General features: G+C 41.1%; 1 protein-coding gene across 1 annotated transcript; it reads left to right on the forward strand.

The window, feature by feature from the left end:
* Window positions 1-998: 998 nt before the first annotated feature.
* LOC132141708 (integumentary mucin C.1-like) lies at window positions 999-19,187 on the forward strand (the record flags this gene model as incomplete). Its single annotated transcript, XM_059551372.1, has 4 exons — window positions 999-1,082; window positions 12,123-12,194; window positions 17,223-17,273; window positions 19,143-19,187. Coding segments are annotated over exons 1-4 (252 nt in total), but the record flags the coding sequence as incomplete, so codon positions are not given.
* Between the last annotated feature and the right edge of the window lie 5,940 nt (window positions 19,188-25,127).

Here is a 25,127-nt window from a genome sequence, read left to right on the forward strand (position 1 = left end):
TAACAGAGAGTTCCACATTCACAACAGCTCCTGCTGAAACATCCACCACTAGTGTAGGAGAGACATCTACAACAACAAAGACTTCCACAATCACAACAACTCCTGGAGAAACATCAGCCAGTATTGTAGCAGAAACATCTACAGCATTAGAGACTTCCACATTCACAACAACTACTGCAGAAACATCTACCACTATTGCAGCCGAAACATCTACAACAACAGAGACTTCCACAATCACAACAACTCCTGCAGAAACATCCACCACTAGTGCAGCAGAAACATCTACAGCAACAGAGACTTCCACATTCACAACAACTCCTGCAGAAACATCCACCACTAGTGCAGCAGAAACATCTACAACAACAGAGACTTCCACAATCACAACAACTCCTGCAGAAACATCCACCACTAGTGCAGCAGAAACATCTACAGCAACAGAGACTTCCACATTCACAACAACTCCTGCAGAAACATCCACCACTAGTGCAGCAGAAACATCTACAGCAACAGAGACTACCACAATTACAACAACCCCAGTTGAAACATCCACCATTATCACAGCAGAAACATCTACAACAACAAAGCCCTCCACAATCATAACAACTACTGCAGAAACATCTACCACTAGTTCAGCAGAAACGTCTACAAGAACTACAGCAGAAACATATTCCACCAGTGCAGCAGAAACATCTACAACAACAGAGCTCTCCACAATTACAACAATTCCTGCAGAAACATCTATCACTAGTGCGACAGAAGCCTCTACAACAACAGACACTTCCATGATCACAACAATTCCTGTTGAAATATCCACCACTAGTGTAGCAGAAACATCTACAGCAATAGAGACTTCGACAATTACAACAACTCCAGTTGAAACATCCACCATTATCACTGCAGAAATATCGACAACAACAGAGCCCTCCACAATGACAACAACTACTGCAGAAACATCTACCACTAGTGCAGCAGAAAAGTCTACAACAACAGACACTTCCATGATCACAGCAATTCCTGCTGAAACACCCACCACTAGTGTATCAGAAATATCTACAGCAATAGAGACTTCGACAATTACAACAACTCCAGTTGAAACATCCACCATTATCACTGCAGAAATATCTACAACAACAGAGCCCTCCACAATCACAACAACTACTGCAGAAAGATCTACAACTAGTGCAGCAGAAACATCTACAACAACAGACAGTTCCATGATCACAACAACTCCTGCTGAAACATCCTCCACTATTGTAGGAGATACATCTACAACAACAAAGACTTCCACAATCACAACAACTCCTGGAGAAACATCAGCCACTATTGTAGCAGAAACATCTACAGCAATAGAGACTTTGACAATTACAACAACCCCAGTTGAAACATCCACCATTATCACAGCAGAAACATCTACAACAACAGAGCCCCTCACAATCACAACAACTACTGCAGAAACATCTACCACTAGTGCAGCAGAAAAGTCTACAAGAACTACAGCAGAAACATCTACCACTAGTGCAGCAGAAACATCTACAACAACAGACACTTCCATGATCGCAACAACTCCTACTGAAACATCCACCACTAGTGTAGCAGAAACATCTACAACAACAGATACTTCCACAATCACAACAACTCCTGCTGAAACATCCAAAACTACTGTAGCAGAAACATCTATAATAACAGAGAGTTCCACATTCACAACAGCTCCTGCTGAAACATCCACCACTAGTGTAGGAGAGACATCTACAACAACAAAGACTTCCACAATCACAACAACTCCTGGAGAAACATCAGCCAGTATTGTAGCAGAAACATCTACAGCATTAGAGACTTCCACATTCACAACAACTACTGCAGAAACATCTACCACTATTGCAGCCGAAACATCTACAACAACAGAGACTTCCACAATCACAACAACTCCTGCAGAAACATCCACCACTAGTGCAGCAGAAACATCTACAGCAACAGAGACTTCCACATTCACAACAACTCCTGCAGAAACATCCACCACTAGTGCAGCAGAAACATCTACAGCAACAGAGACTACCACAATTACAACAACCCCAGTTGAAACATCCACCATTATCACAGCAGAAACATCTACAACAACAAAGCCCTCCACAATCATAACAACTACTGCAGAAACATCTACCACTAGTTCAGCAGAAACGTCTACAAGAACTACAGCAGAAACATATTCCACCAGTGCAGCAGAAACATCTACAACAACAGAGCTCTCCACAATTACAACAATTACTGCAGAAACATCTATCACTAGTGCGACAGAAGCATCTACAACAACAGACACTTCCATGATCACAACAATTCCTGTTGAAATATCCACCACTAGTGTAGCAGAAACATCTACAGCAATAGAGACTTCGACAATTACAACAACTCCAGTTGAAACATCCACCATTATCACTGCAGAAATATCGACAACAACAGAGCCCTCCACAATGACAACAACTACTGCAGAAACATCTACCACTAGTGCAGCAGAAAAGTCTACAACAACAGACACTTCCATGATCACAGCAATTCCTGCTGAAACACCCACCACTAGTGTATCAGAAATATCTACAGCAATAGAGACTTCGACAATTACAACAACTCCAGTTGAAACATCCACCATTATCACTGCAGAAATATCTACAACAACAGAGCCCTCCACAATCACAACAACTACTGCAGAAAGATCTACAACTAGTGCAGCAGAAACATCTACAACAACAGACAGTTCCATGATCACAACAACTCCTGCTGAAACATCCTCCACTATTGTAGGAGATACATCTACAACAACAAAGACTTCCACAATCACAACAACTCCTGGAGAAACATCAGCCACTATTGTAGCAGAAACATCTACAGCAATAGAGACTTTGACAATTACAACAACCCCAGTTGAAACATCCACCATTATCACAGCAGAAACATCTACAACAACAGAGCCCCTCACAATCACAACAACTACTGCAGAAACATCTACCACTAGTGCAGCAGAAAAGTCTACAAGAACTACAGCAGAAACATCTACCACTAGTGCAGCAGAAACATCTACAACAACAGACACTTCCATGATCACAACAACTCCTACTGAAACATCCACCACTAGTGTAGCAGAAACATCTACAACAACAGATACTTCCACAATCACAACAACTCCTGCAGAAACATCTACCACTAGTGCAGCAGAAACATCTACAACAACAGACACTTCCATGATCACAAAAACTCCTGCTGAAACATCCACCACTAGTGTAGCAGAAACATCTACAACAACAAAGACTTCCACAATCACAACAACTCCTGTTGAAACATCCACTTCCATTGCAGCAGAAACATCTACAACAGCAGACACTTCCACAATCACAGCAACTACTGCTGTAACATCCACAATTAGTGAAGCAGAAACATCTACAGAAATAGAGACTTCGACAATTACAAAAACCCCAGTTGAAACATCCACCATTATCACAGCAGAAACATCTACAACAACAGAGCCCTCCACAATCACAACAACTACTGCAGAAACATCCACCACTAGTGAAGCAGAAACATCTACAACAACAGAGACTTCCACATTCACAACAACTCCTGCAGAAACATCCACCACTAGTGAAGCAGAAACATTTATAAAAACAGACACTTCCATGATCACAACAATTCCTTCTGAAACACCCACCACTATTGTAGCAGAAACATCTACAGCAATAGAGACTTTGACAATTACAACAACCCCAGTTGAAACATCCACCATTATCACAGCAGAAACATCTACAACAACAGAGCCCCTCACAATCACAACAACTACTGCAGAAACATCTACCACTAGTGCAGCAGAAAAGTCTACAAGAACTACAGAAGAAACATCTACCACTAGTGCAGCAGAAACATCTACAACAACAGACACTTCCATGATCACAACAACTCCTGCTAAAACATCTATAATAACAGAGATTTCCAGATTCACAGCAGCTCCTGCTGAAACTTCCACCACTAGTGTAGCAGAAACATCTACAACAACAGAGACTTCCACAATCACAACAAATACTGCTGAAACTTCCACCACTAGTGTAGCAGAAACATCTATAACAACAGACACTTCCATTTTCACAAAAATTCCTTCTAAAACATCCACCACTATTGTAGCAGAAACATCTACAGCAATAGAGACTTCGACAATTACAACAACCCCAGTTGAAACATCCACCATTATCACAGCAGAAACATCTACAACAACAGAGCCCTCCACAATCATAACAACTACTGCAGAAACATCTACCACTAGTTCAGCAGAAATGTCTACGAGAACTACAGCAGAAACATATTCCACCAGTGCAGCAGAAACATCTACAACAACAGATTCCTCCACAATCACAACAACTCCTGCAGAAACATCTATCACTAGTGCAGCAGAAACACCTACAACAACAGACACTTCCATGATCACAACAACTCCTGCTATAACATCCACCACTAGTGAAGCAAAAACATCTACAACAACAGAGCCCTCCACAATCACAACAACTCCTGCAGAAACATCTATCACTAGTGCAGCAGAAACATCTACAACAGCAGAAACTTCCATGATCACAACAACTCCTGCTGAAACATCCACAGTTAGTGTAGGAGAAACATCTACAACAACAGAGACTTCCACAATCACAACAACTCCTGTTCAAACATCCAATTTCATTGCAGCAGAAACATTTACAACAACAGACACTTCCATGATCGCAACAACTTCTGCTGAAACATTCACAACTAGTGTAGCAGAAACATCTACAACAACAGAGACTTCCACAATCACAACAACTCCTGCAGAAACATCTATCACTAGTGCAGCAGAAACATCTACAACAACAGACACTTCCATGACCACAACAACTCCTGCAGAAACATCTATCACTAGTGTAGCAGAAACATCTGCAACAACAGAGACTTCCACAATCACAACATCTCCTGTTGAAACATCCACTTCCATTTCAGCAGAAACATCTACAACAACAGACACTTCCATGATCACAACAACTCCTACTGAAACATCCACCACTAGTGTAGCAGAAACATCTACAACAACAGAGACTTCCACAATCACAACAACTCCTGCAGAAACATCTATCACTAGTGCAGCAGAAACATCTACAACAACAGACACTTCCATGATCCCAAAAACTCCTGCTGAAACATCCACCACTAGTGTAGCAGAAACATCTACAACAACAAAGACTTCCACAATCACAACAACTCCTGTTGAAACATCCACTTCCATTGCAGCAGAAACATCTACAACAACAGACACTTCCACAATCACAGCAACTACTGCTGTAACATCCACAATTAGTGAAGCAGAAACATCTACAGCAACAGAGACTTCCACATTCACAAGAATTCCTGCTGAAACATCCACCACTATTGTAGCAGAAACATCTACAGAGATAGAGACTTCGACAATTACAAAAACCCCAGTTGAAACATCCACCATTATCACTGCAGAAATATCTACAACAACAGAGCCCTCTACAATCACAACAACTACTGCAGAAACATCTACCACTAGTGCAGCAGAAACGTCTACAAAAAATACAACAGAAACATATACCACTAGTGCAGCAGAAACATCTACAACAACAGACACTTCCATGATCACAACAACTCCTGCTGAAACATCCAAAACTACTGTAGCAGAAACATCTATAATAACAGAGAGTTCCACATTCACAACAGCTCCTGCTGAAACATCCACCACTAGTGTAGGAGAGACATCTACAACAACAAAGACTTCCACAATCACAACAACTCCTGGAGAAACATCAGCCAGTATTGTATCAGAAACATCTACAGCATTAGAGACTTTGACAATTACAACAACCCCGGTTGAAACATCCACCATTATCACAGCAAAAACATCTACAACAACAGAGCCCCCCACAATCACAACAACTACTGCAGAAACATCTACCACTAGTGCAGCCGAAACATCTACAACAACAGACACTTCCAAGATCACAACAACTCCTGCTGAAACATCCACCACTATTGTAGCAGAAACATCTACAAGAACAGAGACTTCCACAATCACAACAACTCCTGCAGAAACATCCACCACTAGTGCAGCAGAAACATCTACAGTAACAGAGACTTCCACATTCACAACAACTCCTGCAGAAACATCCACCACTAGTGCAGCAGAAACATCTACAGCAACAGAGACTACCACAATTACAGCAACCCCAGTTGAAACATCCACCATTATCACAGCAGAAACATCTACAACAACAAAGCCCTCCACAATCATAACAACTACTGCAGAAACATCTACCACTAGTTCAGCAGAAACGTCTACAAGAACTACAGCAGAAACATATTCCACCAGTGCAGCAGAAACATCTACAGCAACAGAGACTTCCACATTCACAACAAGTCCTGCAGAAACCTCCACCACTAGTGCGGCAGAAACATCTATAACAACAGAGCTCTCCACAATTACAACAATTACTGCAGAAACATCTATCACTAGTGCGACAGAAGCATCTACAACAACAGACACTTCCATGATCACAACAATTCCTGTTGAAATATCCACCACTAGTGTAGCAGAAACATCTACAGCAATAGAGACTTCGACAATTACAACAAGCCCAGTTGAAACATCCACCATTATCACTGCAGATATATCGACAACAACAGAGCCCTCCACAATCACAACAACTACTGCAGAAACATCTACCACTAGTGCAGCAGAAAAGTCTACAACAAAAGACACTTCCATGATCACAGCAATTCCTGCTGAAACACCCACCACTAGTGTAGCAGAAATATCTACAGCAATAGAGACTTCGACAATTACAAAAACTCCAGTTGAAACATCCACCATTATCACTGCAGAAATATCTACAACAACAGAGCCCTCCACAATCACAACAACTACTGCAGAAAGATCTACAACTAGTGCAGCAGAAACATCTACAACAACAGACACTTCCATGATCACAACAACTCCTGCTGAAACATCCTCCACTATTGTAGGAGATACATCTACAACAACAAAGACTTCCACAATCACAACAACTCCTGGAGAAACATCAGCCACTATTGTAGCAGAAACATCTACAGCAATAGAGACTTTGACAATTACAACAACCCCAGTTGAAACATCCACCATTATCACAGCAGAAACATCTACAACAACAGAGCCCCCCACAATCACAACAACTACTGCAGAAACATCTACCACTAGTGCAGCAGAAAAGTCTACAAGAACTACAGCAGAAACATCTACCACTAGTGCAGCAGAAACATCTACAACAACAGACACTTCCATGATCACAACAACTCCTGCTAAAACATCCACCATTAGTGTACCAGAAACATCTATAATAACAGAGATTTCCACATTCACAGCAGCTCCTGCTGAAACTTCCACCACTAGTGTAGGAGAAACATCTACAACAACAGAGACTTCCACAATCACAACAAATACTGCTGAAACTTCCACCAGTAGTGTAGCAGAAACATCTACAACAACAGACACTTCCATGATCACAACAATTCCTGTTGAAATATCCACCACTAGTGTAGCAGAAACATCTACAGCAATAGAGACTTCGACAATTACAACAAGCCCAGTTGAAACATCCACCATTATCACTGCAGATATATCGACAACAACAGAGCCCTCCACAATCACAACAACTACTGCAGAAACATCTACCACTAGTGCAGCAGAAAAGTCTACAACAAAAGACACTTCCATGATCACAGCAATTCCTGCTGAAACACCCACCACTAGTGTAGCAGAAATATCTACAGCAATAGAGACTTCGACAATTACAAAAACTCCAGTTGAAACATCCACCATTATCACTGCAGAAATATCTACAACAACAGAGCCCTCCACAATCACAACAACTACTGCAGAAAGATCTACAACTAGTGCAGCAGAAACATCTACAACAACAGACACTTCCATGATCACAACAACTCCTGCTGAAACATCCTCCACTATTGTAGGAGATACATCTACAACAACAAAGACTTCCACAATCACAACAACTCCTGGAGAAACATCAGCCACTATTGTAGCAGAAACATCTACAGCAATAGAGACTTTGACAATTACAACAACCCCAGTTGAAACATCCACCATTATCACAGCAGAAACATCTACAACAACAGAGCCCCCCACAATCACAACAACTACTGCAGAAACATCTACCACTAGTGCAGCAGAAAAGTCTACAAGAACTACAGCAGAAACATCTACCACTAGTGCAGCAGAAACATCTACAACAACAGACACTTCCATGATCACAACAACTCCTGCTAAAACATCCACCATTAGTGTACCAGAAACATCTATAATAACAGAGATTTCCACATTCACAGCAGCTCCTGCTGAAACTTCCACCACTAGTGTAGGAGAAACATCTACAACAACAGAGACTTCCACAATCACAACAAATACTGCTGAAACTTCCACCAGTAGTGTAGCAGAAACATCTATAACAACAGACACTTCCATTATCACAAAAATTCCTTCTGAAACATCCACCACTATTGTAGCAGAAACATCTACAGCAATAGAGACTTCGACAATTACAACAACCCCAGTTGAAACATCCACCATTATCACAGCAGAAACATCTACAACAACAGAGCCCTCCACAATCATAACAACTACTGCAGAAACATCTACCACTAGTTCAGCAGAAACGTCTACGAGAACTACAGCAGAAACATATTCCACCAATGCAGCAGAAACATCTACAAAAACTTCCTCCACAATCACAACAACTCCTGCAGAAACATCTATCACTAGTGCAGCAGAAACATCTACAACAACAGACACTTCCATGATCACAACAACTCCTGCTGTAACATCCACCACTAGTGAAGCAAAAATATCTACAACAACAGAGCCCTCCACAATCACAACAACTCCTGTTCAAACAGCAGACACTTCCTCAATCACAATATCTACTGCAGAAATATCTACCACTAGTGCAGCAGAAACATCTACAACAACTACTGCAGAAACATCAATGACTAGTGCATCAGAAACAACTACAACAACAGAGCCCTCCACAATCACAACAACTCATGCAGCAACATCTATCACTAGTGCAGCAGAAACATCTACAACAGCAGAAACTTCCATGATCACAACAACTCCTGCAGAAACATCTATCACTAGTGTAGCAGAAACATCTGCAACAACAGAGACTTCCACAATCACAACAACTCCTGCAGAAACATCTATCACTAGTGCAGCAGAGACATCTACAACAGCAGAAACTTCCATGATCACAACAACTCCTGCTGAAACATCCACAGTTAGTGTAGGAGAAACATCTACAACAGCAGACACTTCCATGATCACAACAACTTCTGCTGAAACATTTACAACTAGTGTAGCAGAAACATCTACAGCAACAGAGCCCTCCACTATCACAACAACTCCTGCAGAAACATCTATCACTAGTGCAGCAGAAACATCTACAACAACAGACACTTCCATGATCACAACAACCCTTGCAGAAACATCTATCACTAGTGTAGCAGAAACATCTGCAACAACAGAGACTTCCACAATCACAACAACTCCTGTTGAAACATCCACTTCCATTTCAGCAGAAACATCTACAACAACAGACACTTCCATGATCACAACAACTCCTACTGAAACATCCACCACTAGTGTAGCAGAAACATCTACAACAACAGATACTTCCACAATCACAACAACTCCTGCAGAAACATCTATCACTAGTGCAGCAGAAACATCTACAACAACAGACACTTCCATGATCACAAAAACTCCTGCTGAAACATCCACCACTAGTGTAGCAGAAACATCTACAACAACAAAGACTTCCACAATCACAACAACTCCTGTTGAAACATCCACTTCCATTGCAGCAGAAACATCTACAACAGCAGACACTTCCACAATCACAGCAACTACTGCTGTAACATCCACAATTAGTGAAGCAGAAACATCTACAGCAACAGAGACTTCCACATTCACAAGAATTCCTGCTGAAACATCCACCACTATTGTAGCAGAAACATCTACAGAAATAGAGACTTCGACAATTACAAAAACCCCAGTTGAAACATCCACCATTATCACAGCAGAAACATCTACAACAACAGAGCCCTCCACAATCACAACAACTACTGCAGAAACATCCACCACTAGTGAAGCAGAAACATCTACAACAACAGAGACTTCCACATTCACAACAACTCCTGCAGAAACATCCACCACTAGTGAAGCAGAAACATTTATAAAAACAGACACTTCCATGATCACAACAATTCCTTCTGAAACATCCACCACTATTGTAGCAGAAACATCTACAGCAATAGAGACTTTGACAATTACAACAACCCCAGTTGAAACATCCACCATTATCACAGCAGAAACATCTACAACAACAGAGCCCCTCACAATCACAACAACTACTGCAGAAACATCTACCACTAGTGCAGCAGAAAAGTCTACAAGAACTACAGCAGAAACATCTACCACTAGTGCAGCAGAAACATCTACAACAACAGACACTTCCATGATCACAACAACTCCTGCTAAAACATCTATAATAACAGAGATTTCCAGATTCACAGCAGCTCCTGCTGAAACTTCCACCACTAGTGTAGCAGAAACATCTACAACAACAGAGACTTCCACAATCACAACAAATACTGCTGAAACTTCCACCACTAGTGTAGCAGAAACATCTATAACAACAGACACTTCCATTTTCACAAAAATTCCTTCTAAAACATCCACCACTATTGTAGCAGAAACATCTACAGCAATAGAGACTTCGACAATTACAACAACCCCAGTTGAAACATCCACCATTATCACAGCAGAAACATCTACAACAACAGAGCCCTCCACAATCATAACAACTACTGCAGAAACATCTACCACTAGTTCAGCAGAAATGTCTACGAGAACTACAGCAGAAACATATTCCACCAGTGCAGCAGAAACATCTACAACAACAGATTCCTCCACAATCACAACAACTCCTGCAGAAACATCTATCACTAGTGCAGCAGAAACACCTACAACAACAGACACTTCCATGATCACAACAACTCCTGCTATAACATCCACCACTAGTGAAGCAAAAACATCTACAACAACAGAGCCCTCCACAATCACAACAACTCCTGCAGAAACATCTATCACTAGTGCAGCAGAAACATCTACAACAGCAGAAACTTCCATGATCACAACAACTCCTGCTGAAACATCCACAGTTAGTGTAGGAGAAACATCTACAACAACAGAGACTTCCACAATCACAACAACTCCTGTTCAAACATCCAATTTCATTGCAGCAGAAACATTTACAACAACAGACACTTCCATGATCACAACAACTTCTGCTGAAACATTCACAACTAGTGTAGCAGAAACATCTACAACAACAGAGACTTCCACAATCACAACAACTCCTGCAGAAACATCTATCACTAGTGCAGCAGAAACATCTACAACAACAGACACTTCCATGACCACAACAACTCCTGCAGAAACATCTATCACTAGTGTAGCAGAAACATCTGCAACAACAGAGACTTCCACAATCACAACATCTCCTGTTGAAACATCCACTTCCATTTCAGCAGAAACATCTACAACAACAGACACTTCCATGATCACAACAACTCCTACTGAAACATCCACCACTAGTGTAGCAGAAACATCTACAACAACAGAGACTTCCACAATCACAACAACTCCTGCAGAAACATCTATCACTAGTGCAGCAGAAACATCTACAACAACAGACACTTCCATGATCCCAAAAACTCCTGCTGAAACATCCACCACTAGTGTAGCAGAAACATCTACAACAACAAAGACTTCCACAATCACAACAACTCCTGTTGAAACATCCACTTCCATTGCAGCAGAAACATCTACAACAACAGACACTTCCACAATCACAGCAACTACTGCTGTAACATCCACAATTAGTGAAGCAGAAACATCTACAGCAACAGAGACTTCCACATTCACAAGAATTCCTGCTGAAACATCCACCACTATTGTAGCAGAAACATCTACAGAGATAGAGACTTCGACAATTACAAAAACCCCAGTTGAAACATCCACCATTATCACTGCAGAAATATCTACAACAACAGAGCCCTCTACAATCACAACAACTACTGCAGAAACATCTACCACTAGTGCAGCAGAAACGTCTACAAAAAATACAACAGAAACATATACCACTAGTGCAGCAGAAACATCTACAACAACAGACACTTCCATGATCACAACAACTCCTGCTGAAACATCCAAAACTACTGTAGCAGAAACATCTATAATAACAGAGAGTTCCACATTCACAACAGCTCCTGCTGAAACATCCACCACTAGTGTAGGAGAGACATCTACAACAACAAAGACTTCCACAATCACAACAACTCCTGGAGAAACATCAGCCAGTATTGTATCAGAAACATCTACAGCATTAGAGACTTTGACAATTACAACAACCCCGGTTGAAACATCCACCATTATCACAGCAAAAACATCTACAACAACAGAGCCCCCCACAATCACAACAACTACTGCAGAAACATCTACCACTAGTGCAGCCGAAACATCTACAACAACAGACACTTCCAAGATCACAACAACTCCTGCTGAAACATCCACCACTATTGTAGCAGAAACATCTACAAGAACAGAGACTTCCACAATCACAACAACTCCTGCAGAAACATCCACCACTAGTGCAGCAGAAACATCTACAGTAACAGAGACTTCCACATTCACAACAACTCCTGCAGAAACATCCACCACTAGTGCAGCAGAAACATCTACAGCAACAGAGACTACCACAATTACAGCAACCCCAGTTGAAACATCCACCCTTATCACAGCAGAAACATCTACAACAACAAAGCCCTCCACAATCATAACAAATACTGCAGAAACATCTACCACCTGTTCAGCAGAAACGTCTACAAGAACTACAGCAGAAACATATTCCACCAGTGCAGCAGAAACATCTACAGCAACAGAGACTTCCACATTCACAACAAGTCCTGCAGAAAACTCCACCACTAGTGCGGCAGAAACATCTATAACAACAGAGCTCTCCACAATTACAACAATTACTGCAGAAACATCTATCACTAGTGCGACAGAAGCATCTACAACTACAGACACTTCCATGATCACAACAATTCCTATTGAAATATCCACCACTAGTGTAGCAGAAACATCTACAGCAATAGAGACTTCGACAATTACAACAAGCCCAGTTGAAACATCCACCATTATCACTGCAGAAATATCTACAACAACAGAGCCCTCCACAATCACAACAACTACTGCAGAAAGATCTACAACTAGTGCAGCAGAAACATCTACAACAACAGACACTTCCATGATCACAACAACTCCTGCTGAAACATCCTCCACTATTGTAGGAGATACATCTACAACAACAAAGACTTCCACAATCACAACAACTCCTGGAGAAACATCAGCCACTATTGTAGCAGAAACATCTACAGCAATAGAGACTTTGACAATTACAACAACCCCAGTTGAAACATCCACCATTATCACAGCAGAAACATCTACAACAACAGAGCCCCCCACAATCACAACAACTACTGCAGAAACATCTACCACTAGTGCAGCAGAAAAGTCTACAAGAACTACAGCAGAAACATCTACCACTAGTGCAGCAGAAACATCTACAACAACAGACACTTCCATGATCACAACAACTCCTGCTAAAACATCCACCATTAGTGTAGCAGAAACATCTATAATAACAGAGATTTCCACATTCACAGCAGCTCCTGCTGAAACTTCCACCACTAGTGTAGGAGAAACATCTACAACAACAGAGACTTCCACAATCACAACAAATACTGCTGAAACTTCCACCACTAGTGTAGCAGAAACATCTATAACAACAGACACTTCCATTATCACAAAAATTCCTTCTGAAACATCCACCACTATTGTAGCAGAAACATCTACAGCAATAGAGACTTCGACAATTACAACAACCCCAGTTGAAACATCCACCATTATCACAGCAGAAACATCTACAACAACAGAGCCCTCCACAATCATAACAACTACTGCAGAAACATCTACCACTAGTTCAGCAGAAACGTCTACGAGAACTACAGCAGAAACATATTCCACCAATGCAGCAGAAACATCTACAACAACTTCCTCCACAATCACAACAACTCCTGCAGAAACATCTATCACTAGTGCAGCAGAAACACCTACAACAACAGACACTTCCATGATCACAACAACTCCTGCTGTAACATCCACCACTAGTGAAGCAAAAACATCCAGAACAACAGAGCCCTCCACAATCACAACAACTCCTGTTCAAACAGCAGACACTTCCTCAATCACAATATCTACTGCAGAAATATCTACCACTAGTGCAGCAGAAACATCTACAACAACTACTGCAGAAACATCAATGACTAGTGCATCAGAAACAACTACAACAACAGAGCCCTCCACAATCACAACAACTCATGCAGAAACATCTATCACTAGTGCAGCAGAAACATCTACAACAGCAGAAACTTCCATGATCACAACAACTCCTGCAGAAACATCTATCACTAGTGTAGCAGAAACATCTGCAACAACAGAGACTTCCACAATCACAACAACTCCTGCAGAAACATCTATCACTAGTGCAGCAGAAACATCTACAACAGCAGAAACTTCCATGATCACAACAACTCCTGCTGAAACATCCACAGTTAGTGTAGGAGAAACATCTACAACAACAGACACTTCCATGATCACAACAACTCCTGCTGAAACATTCACAACTAGTGTAGCAGAAACATCTACAGCAACAGAGCCCTCCACTATCACAACAACTCCTGCAGAAACATCTATCACTAGTGCAGCAGAAACATCTACAACAACAGACACTTCCATGATCACAACAACCCTTGCAGAAACATCTATCACTAGTGTAGCAGAAACATCTGCAAAAACAGAGACTACCACAATCACAACAACTCCTGTTGAAACATCCACTTCCATTTCAGCAGAAACATCTACAACAACAGACACTTCCATGATCACAACAACTCCTACTGAAACATCCACCACTAGTGTAGCAGAAACATCTACAACAACAGATACTTCCACAATCACAACAACTCCTGCAGAAACATCTATCACTAGTGCAGCAGAAACATCTACAACAACAGACACTTCCATGATCACAAAAACTCCTGCTGAAACATCCACCACTAGTGTAGCAGAAACATTTACAGTAACAAAGACTTCCACAATCACAACAACTCCTGTTGAAACATCCACTTCCATTGCAGCAGAAACATCTACAACAGCAGACACTTCCAAAATCACAGCAACTACTGCTGTAACATCCACAATTAGTGAAGCAGAAACATCTACAGCAACAGAGACTTCCACATTCACAAGAATTCCTGCTGAAACATCCACCACTATTGTAGCAGAAACATCTACAGAAATAGAGACTTCGACAATTACAAAAACCCCAGTTGAAACATCCACCATTATCACAGCAGAAACATCTACAACAACAGAGCCCTCCACAATCACAACAACTACTGCAGAAACATCCACCACTAGTGAAGCAGAAACATCTACAACAACAGAGACTTCCACATTCACAACAACTCCTGCAGAAACATCCACCACTAGTGAAGTAGAAACATTTATAAAAACAGACACTTCCATGATCACAACAATTCCTTCTGAAACATCCACCACTATTGTAGCAGAAACATCTACAGCAATAGAGACTTCGACAATTACAACAACCCCAGTTGAAACATCCACCATTATCACAGCAGAAACATCTACAACAACAAAGCCCTCCACAATCATAACAACTACTGCAGAAACATCTACCACTAGTTCAGCAGAAAAGTCTACAAGAACTACAGCAGAAACATCTACCACTAGTGCAGCCGAAACATCTACAACAACAGACACTTCCATGATCACAACAAATACTGCGGTAACATCCACAACTAGTGAAGCAGAAACATCTACAGCAACAGAGACTTCCACATTCACAACAACTCCTGCAGAAACATCCACCACTAGTGAAGCAGAAACATTTATAAAAACAGACACTTCCATGATCACAACAATTCCTTCTGAAACATCCACCACTATTGTAGGAGAAACATCTACAGCAATAGAGACTTCGACAATTACAACAACCCCAGTTGAAACATCCACCATTATCACAGCAGAAACATCTACAACAACAAAGCCCTCCACAATCATAACAACTACTGCAGAAACATCTACCACTAGTTCAGCTGAAACGTCTACAAGAAATACAGCAGAAACATATTCCACCAGTGCAGCAGAAACATCTACAACAACAGAGCCCTCCACAATCACAACAACTCCTGCAGAAACATCTATCACTAGTGCAGCAGAAACACCTACAACAACAGACACTTCCATGATCACAACAATTCCTGTTGAAATATCCACCACTAGTGTAGCAGAAACATCTACAGCAATAGAGACTTCGACAATTACAACAACCCCAGTTGAAACATCCACCATTATCACAGCAGAAACATCTACAACAACAGAGCCCTCCACAATCATAACAACTACTGCAGAAACATCTACCACTAGTTCAGCAGAAATGTCTACGAGAACTACAGCAGAAACATATTCCACCAGTGCAGCAGAAACATCTACAACAACAGATTCCTCCACAATCACAACAACTCCTGCAGAAACATCTATCACTAGTGCAGCAGAAACACCTACAACAACAGACACTTCCATGATCACAACAACTCCTGCTATAACATCCACCACTAGTGAAGCAAAAACATCTACAACAACAGAGCCCTCCACAATCACAACAACTCCTGCAGAAACATCTATCACTAGTGCAGCAGAAACATCTACAACAGCAGAAACTTCCATGATCACAACAACTCCTGCTGAAACATCCACAGTTAGTGTAGGAGAAACATCTACAACAACAGACACTTCCATGATCACAACAACTCCTGCTGAAACATTCACAACTAGTGTAGCAGAAACATCTACAGCAACAGAGCCCTCCACTATCACAACAACTCCTGCAGAAACATCTATCACTAGTGCAGCAGAAACATCTACAACAACAGACACTTCCATGATCACAACAACCCTTGCAGAAACATCTATCACTAGTGTAGCAGAAACATCTGCAAAAACAGAGACTACCACAATCACAACAACTCCTGTTGAAACATCCACTTCCATTTCAGCAGAAACATCTACAACAACAGACACTTCCATGATCACAACAACTCCTACTGAAACATCCACCACTAGTGTAGCAGAAACATCTACAACAACAGATACTTCCACAATCACAACAACTCCTGCAGAAACATCTATCACTAGTGCAGCAGAAACATCTACAACAACAGACACTTCCATGATCACAACAAATACTGCGGTAACATCCACAACTAGTGAAGCAGAAACATCTACAGCAAAAGAGACTTCCACATTCACAACAACTCCTGCAGAAACATCCACCACTAGTGAAGCAGAAACATTTATAAAAACAGACACTTCCATGATCACAACAATTCCTTCTGAAACATCCACCACTATTGTAGCAGAAACATCTACAGCAATAGAGACTTCGACAATTACAACAACCCCAGTTGAAACATCCACCATTATCACAGCAGAAACATCTACAACAACAAAGCCCTCCACAATCATAACAACTACTGCAGAAACATCTATCACTAGTGCAGCAGAAACACCTACAACAACAGACACTTCCATGATCACAACAACTCCTGCTGTAACATCCACCACTAGTGAAGCAGAAACATCTACAGGAACAGAGACTTCCACATTCACAACAAGTCCTGCAGAAACCTCCACCACTAATGTAGCAGAAACATCTACAACAACAGAGACTTCCATGATCATAACAACTCCTGCTGAAACATCCATTTCCATTGCAGCAGAAACATCTACGAAAACAGACACTTCCACGATCACAACAACTACTGCTGTAACATCCAACTCTATTGAAGCAGAAAGATCTACAGCAACAGAGACTTCCACATTCACAACAACTCCTGCAGAAACATCCACCACTAGTGCAGCAGAAACATCTTTAACAACAGAGCTCTCCACAATTACAACAACTACTGCAGAAACATCTGTCACTAGTGCAGCAGAAACATCTACAATAACAGACACTTCCATGATCAAAACAACCCCAGTTGAAACATCCACCACTATTGTAGCAGAAATATCTACAGCAATAGAGACTTCGACAATTACAACAACCCCAATTGAAACATCCACCATTATCACAGCAGAAACATCTACAACAACAGAGCCCTCCACAATCACAACAACTCCTGCAGAAACATCTATCACTGGTGCAGCAGAAATATCTACAACAACAGACACTTCCATGATGACAACAACTCCTGCTGAAACATCCACCACTAGTGTAGCAGAAACATCTACAACAACAGAGACTTCCACAATCACAACAACTACTGCTGTAACATCCACAACTAGTGAAACAGAAACATCTACAGTAACAGAGACTTCCACATTCACAACAACTCCTGCAGAAACATCCACTTCCATTGCAGCAGAAACATCTACAACAACAGACACTTCCACGATCACACCAAATACTGCAGTAACATCTACAACTAGTGAAGTAGAAACATCTTTAACAACAGACACTTCCATGATCACAACAATTCATGCTGAAACATCCACCACTATTGTAGCAGAAACATCTACAGCAATAGAGACTTCGACAATTACAACAACCCCAGTTGAAACATCCACCATTATCACAGCAGAAACATCTACAACAAATGAGCCCTCCACAATCACAACAACTCCTGGAGAAAAATCTACCACTAGTGCAGCAGAAAAGTCTACAAGAACTACAGCAGAAACGTCTACCACTAGTGCAGCAGAAACATCTACAACAACAGAGCCCTCCACAATCACAAAAACTCCTGCAGAAACATCTATCACTAGTGCAGCAGAAACATCTACAACAACAGACACTTCCATGATCACAACAACTCTGGCTGAAACATCCACCACTAGTGTAGCAGAAACATCTACAACAACAGAGACTTCCACAATCACAAGAACTCCCGCAGAAACATCCACTTCCATTGCAGCAGAAATATCTACAACAACAGACACTTCCACGATCACAACAACTACTGCTGTGACATCCACAACTAGTGAAACAGAAACATCTACAAAAACAGAGACTTCCACAATCACAACAACTCCTGGAGAAACTTCAAACACTATTGCAGTGGATTCATCTACAACTACAGACACTTCCATGATCACAACAATTCCTGCTGAAACATCCACCACTAGTGTAGCAGAAACATCTACTTCCATGATCAAAACAACTCCGGCTGAAACATCCACCACTAGTGTAGCAGAAAGATCTACAGCAACAGAGACTTCCACATTCACAACAACTTCTGCAGAAACATCCATCACAAGTGCAGCAGCAACATCTATAACAACAGAGCTCTCCACGATTACAACAACTACTGCAGAAACATCTGTCACTAGTGCGACAGAAGATTCTACAACAACAGGCACGTCCATGATCACAACAACCCCGGTTGAAACATCCACCATTATCACTGTAGATATATCTAAAACAACAGAACCCTCCACAATCACAACAACTACTGCAGAAACATCTACCACTAGTGCAGCAGAAACATCTACAACAACAGAGCCCTCCACAATCACAACAACTCCTGCAGAAACATCTATCACTAGTGCGACAGAAGCATCTACAACAACAGGCACGTCCATGATCACAACAACTCCAACTCAAACATCCACCACTAGAGTAGCAGAAACATCTACTTCCATGATCACAACAACTCCTGCTGAAACATCCACCACCAGTGTAGCAGAAACAACTAAAACAACAGAGACTTCCACAATCACAACAACTCCTGCAGAAACATCTGTCACTAGTGCAGCAGAAACATCTACAATGACAGACACTTCCATGATCACAACAACCCCAGTTGAAACATCCACCATTATCACAGCAGAAACATCTACAACAACAGAGCCCTCCACAATCACAACAACTACTGCAGAAACATCTACAACAACAGACACTTCCACAATCACAACAACTACTGCTGTAACATACACAACTAGTGAAGCAGAAACATCTACAACAACAGAGACTTCCACAATCACAACAACTACTGCAGAAACATCTAACACTAGTGCAGCAAAAACATCTACAAGAACTACAGCAGAAACATCTACCACTAGTGCAGCAGAAACATCTACAACAACAGACAGTTCCATGATCACAACAACTCCTGCTAAAACATCCACCACTAGTGCAGCAGAAACATCTACTACTAGTGTAGCAGAAACATCTATAACAACAGAGACTTCCATAATTACAACAACTCCTGCAGAAATATCCACCACTAGTGTAGCAGAAACATCTACAACAACAGAGCCCTCCACAATCACGACAACTCCTGCAGAAACATCCACCACTAGTGCAGCAGAAACATCTACAACAACAGAGACGTCCACAATCAAAACAACCCCTGTTGAAACATCCACTTCCATTGCAGCAGAAACATCTACAACAACAGACACTTTCACGATCACAACAATTCCTGCTGAAACATCCACCACTAGTGCAGCAGAAACATCTACAAAAACAGAGACTCCCACATTCACAACAACTCTGGCAGAAAAATCTATCACTAGTGCAGCAGAAACATCTACAAAAACAGAGCTTTCCACAATTACAACAACTACTGCAGAAACATCTATCACTAGTGTAGCAGAAACATCTACAACAACAGACACTTTCATGATCACAACAATTCCTGCTGAAACATCCACCACTAGTCTAGTAGAAACATCTACAACAATAGAGACTTCGACAATTACAAAAACTCCAGTTGAAACGTCCACCATTATCACAGCAGAAACATATACAACAACAGAGCCCTCCATAATCACAACAACAACTGAGGCTGAAATATCAATTACTAGTGCTTCAGAAACATCTACAATGACAGAGACTTCCACATTCACAACTACTGCTGAAATATCCACTACTAGTGTAGCAGAATCATCTACAACAGTGGAGCCAGTATATGAAGTGAATATTAAGCTGGAATTCCGCTCTAAAGATTCTTTCATAGATGACCTCAATGATCGACAGTCTCCTGCTTTCAAAAACAGGGCTATGCTTGTTCAGGATATTGTGAGTTCAAACCCACATACTGTATTCACTATATAATCATTAAAATTATGAACATATTAATTATTTACATTTAATGAATTATAAATAGTTTCATCATAACTTTCTGTACTTTATTACAGCTTACACTTATTTTCAAGAATTTCCATTCCTTCCTTAGAGTCACTGTGCTACTATTCAGGTAAATACTGAATACTTCACTGCTGATAATTTTAAATGCAATGCCTTTGTGTATGTTTTCAACTGTGAGAGATAACTCATACATGCGATTAACCCATTTATTAGTCCAATATGACAGTATTTCTAAAAATGTATTTCAGCAAGGGATCGGTCATTACCACATCAGAACTTGCTTTCAACTCTACACAGACTGTGCCATCAGAACTCCAAATTGCAGAAGAATTTCTGAGTGATGATACAACTATCAATGCCCTGAACATAACTTCATTTTCAGTTAATAATACAGGTTTGTCTGACAATATATTAAAAGCAAAAGGTTAGAAAAAAACGTTGTATTGTACATACGTGAGGCATTGAACAGACTGTAAAAAATAGTCAGATTAGACATGGTTTTACATAAACTTTGGTGTTTTATAAATATTCTATTAAAATATGCATTCAAAATGTACACACAATTTATTTCTTTTGTCATTACTTTTGAGAGTGCCTTCTAAACTGATAAGCATTTTTTATGAACCAACAACAGAATACCTATCAATAACAACAACTCCTGCTACAACATCTAAAGCAACAACAGAGCTGTCCACAATCACAACTACTCCAACTGAAACATCCACTACTAGTGCAGCAGAAACATCTACAACAGCAGACACTTCCTCAATTACAATATCTACTGCAGAAATATCTACCACTAGTGCAGCAGAAACATCTACAACAGCAGACACTTCCTCAATTACAATATCTACTGCAGAAACATCCACCACTAGTGAAGCAAAAACATCTACAGCAACAGAGACTTCGACAATAACAACAATTCCAGTTGAAACATCCACAATTATCACAGCAGAAACATCTACAACAACAGACACTTCCATGATCACAACAACTTCTGCTGAAACATTCACAACTAGTGTAGCAGAAACATCTACAACAATAGAGACTTCGACAATCACAACAACTCCTGCTGAAACATCCACCACTAGTACAGCAGAAACATCTACAACAACAGAGACTTCCACATTCACAACAGCTACTGCTGTAACATCCACCTCTAGTGAAGCAGAATCATCTAAAACAACAGAGCCCTCCACATTCACAACAGTTCCTGCTGAAACATCTAGCACGAGTGTAGCAGAAACATCTACAACAACAGAGACTACCACAATCACAACAACTCCTGCAGAAACATCCACTTCCATTGCAGCAAAAACATCTACAGCTACAGAGACTTCCACATTCACAACAAGTCCTGCAGAAACATCCATCACTACTGCAGCAGAAACATCTACAACAACAGAGACTTCCACATTCACAACAGTTCCTGCTGAAACATCCACCACTAGTGTAGCAAAAACATCTAAAGCAACAGAGACTACCACAATCACAACAACTCCTGTTGAATCATCCACTTCCATTGCAGCAGAAACATCTACAGCAACAGAGACTTCCACATTCACAACAGCTACTGCTGTAACATCCAGCTCTAGCGAAGCAGAATCATCTACAACAACAGAGCCCTCCACATTCACAACTCCTGCAGCAACATCCACCACTAGTGCAGCAGAAACATCTACAACAACAGACACTTCCATGATCACAACAACTTCTGCTGAAACATTCACAACTAGTTTAGCAGAAACATCTACAACAATAGAGACTTCGACAATTCCAACAACTCCAGTTGAAACATCCACTATTATCACAGCAGAAATATATACAACAACAGAGCCCTCCACAATCACAACAACTACTGCAGAAACATCTACCACTAGTACAGCAGAAACATCTACAACAACAGAGACTTCCACATTCACAACAGCTCCTGCTGAAACATCTACCACTAGTGCAGCAGAAACATCTACAACAACAGATCTCCCCACAATCACAACAACTCCTGCTGAAACATCCACCTCCATTGCAGTAGAAACATCTACAACAACGGAGACTTCCACATTCACAACAACTACTGTTGTAACATCCACCTCTAGTGAAGCAGAAACATCTACAGCAACAGAGCCCTCCACAATCACAACAACTCCTGCAGAAACATCTATCACTAGTACAGCAGAAACATCTACAACAACAGAGACTTCCACATTCACAACAGCTCCTGCTAAAACATCCACCACTAGTGCAGCAGAAACATCTACAACAACAGAGCCCTTCACAATCACAACAACTCCTGCTGAAACCTCTATCACTAGTACAGCAGAAACGTCTACAACAACAGAGACTTCCACATTCACAACAGCTCCTGCAGAAACATCTACCATTAGTGCAGCAGAAACATCTACAACAACAGAGACTTCCACATTCACAACAGTTCCTGCTGAAACATCCACAACTAGTGCAGCAGAAACATCTACAACAACAGAGCCCTTCACAATCACAACAACTCCTGCTGAAACCTCTATCACTAGTACAGCAGAAACGTCTACAACAACAGAGACTTCCACATTCACAACAGCTCCTGCAGAAACATCTACCATTAGTGCAGCAGAAACATCTACAGCTACAGAGACTACCACAATCACAACAACTCCTGTTGAAACATCCACCTCTAGTGAAGCAGAAACATCTACAGCAACAGAGCCCTCCACAATCACAACAACTCCTGCAGAAACATCTACCACTAGTGCAGCAGAAAAGTCTACAAGAACTACAGCAGAAACATCTACCACTAGTGCAGCAGAAACATCTACAACAACAGAGCCCTCCACAATCACAACAACTCTTGCAGAAACATCTGTCGCTAGTGCAGCCGAAACATCTACAACAACAGACACTTCTATGATCACAACAACTCCTGCTGAAACATCCACCACTAGTGTAGCAGAAACATCTATAACAACAGAGATTTCCACATTCACAGCAGCTCCTGTTGAAACTTCCACCACTAGTGTAGCAGAAACATCTACAACAACAGAGACTTCCACAATCACAACAAATTCTGCTGAAACTTCCACCACTAGTGTAGCAGAAACATCTATAACAACAGACACTTCCATGATCACACCAATTCCTTCTGAAACATCCACCACTACTGTAGCAGAAATATCTACAGCAATAGAGACTTCGACAATTACAACAACCCCAGTTGAAACATCCACCATTATCAAAGCAGAAACATCTACAACAACAGAGCCCTCCACAATCATAACAACTACTGCAGAAACATCTACCACTAGTTCAGCAGAAATGTCTACAAGAAGTACAGCAGAAACATATTCCACCAGTGCAGCAGAAACATCTACAACAACAGATTCCTCCACAATCACAACAACTCCTACAGAAACATCTATCACTAGTGCAGCAGAAAAACCTACAACAACAGACACTTCCATGATCACAACAACTCCTGCTGTAACATCCACCACTAGTGAAGCAGAAACATCTACAACAGCAGACACTTCCTCAATCACAACAACTCCTGTTCAAACATCCACGTTCATTGCAGCAGAAACATCTACAACAACAGACACTTCCATGATCACAACAACTTCAGCTGCAAAATTCACAACTAGTGTAGCAGAAACATCTACAGCAACAGAGACTTCCACATTTACAAGAATTCCTGCTGAAACA

Source organism: Carassius carassius, chromosome 6 (genome assembly GCF_963082965.1).
Source record: "Carassius carassius chromosome 6, fCarCar2.1, whole genome shotgun sequence".
NCBI lineage: Eukaryota > Metazoa > Chordata > Actinopteri > Cypriniformes > Cyprinidae > Carassius > Carassius carassius.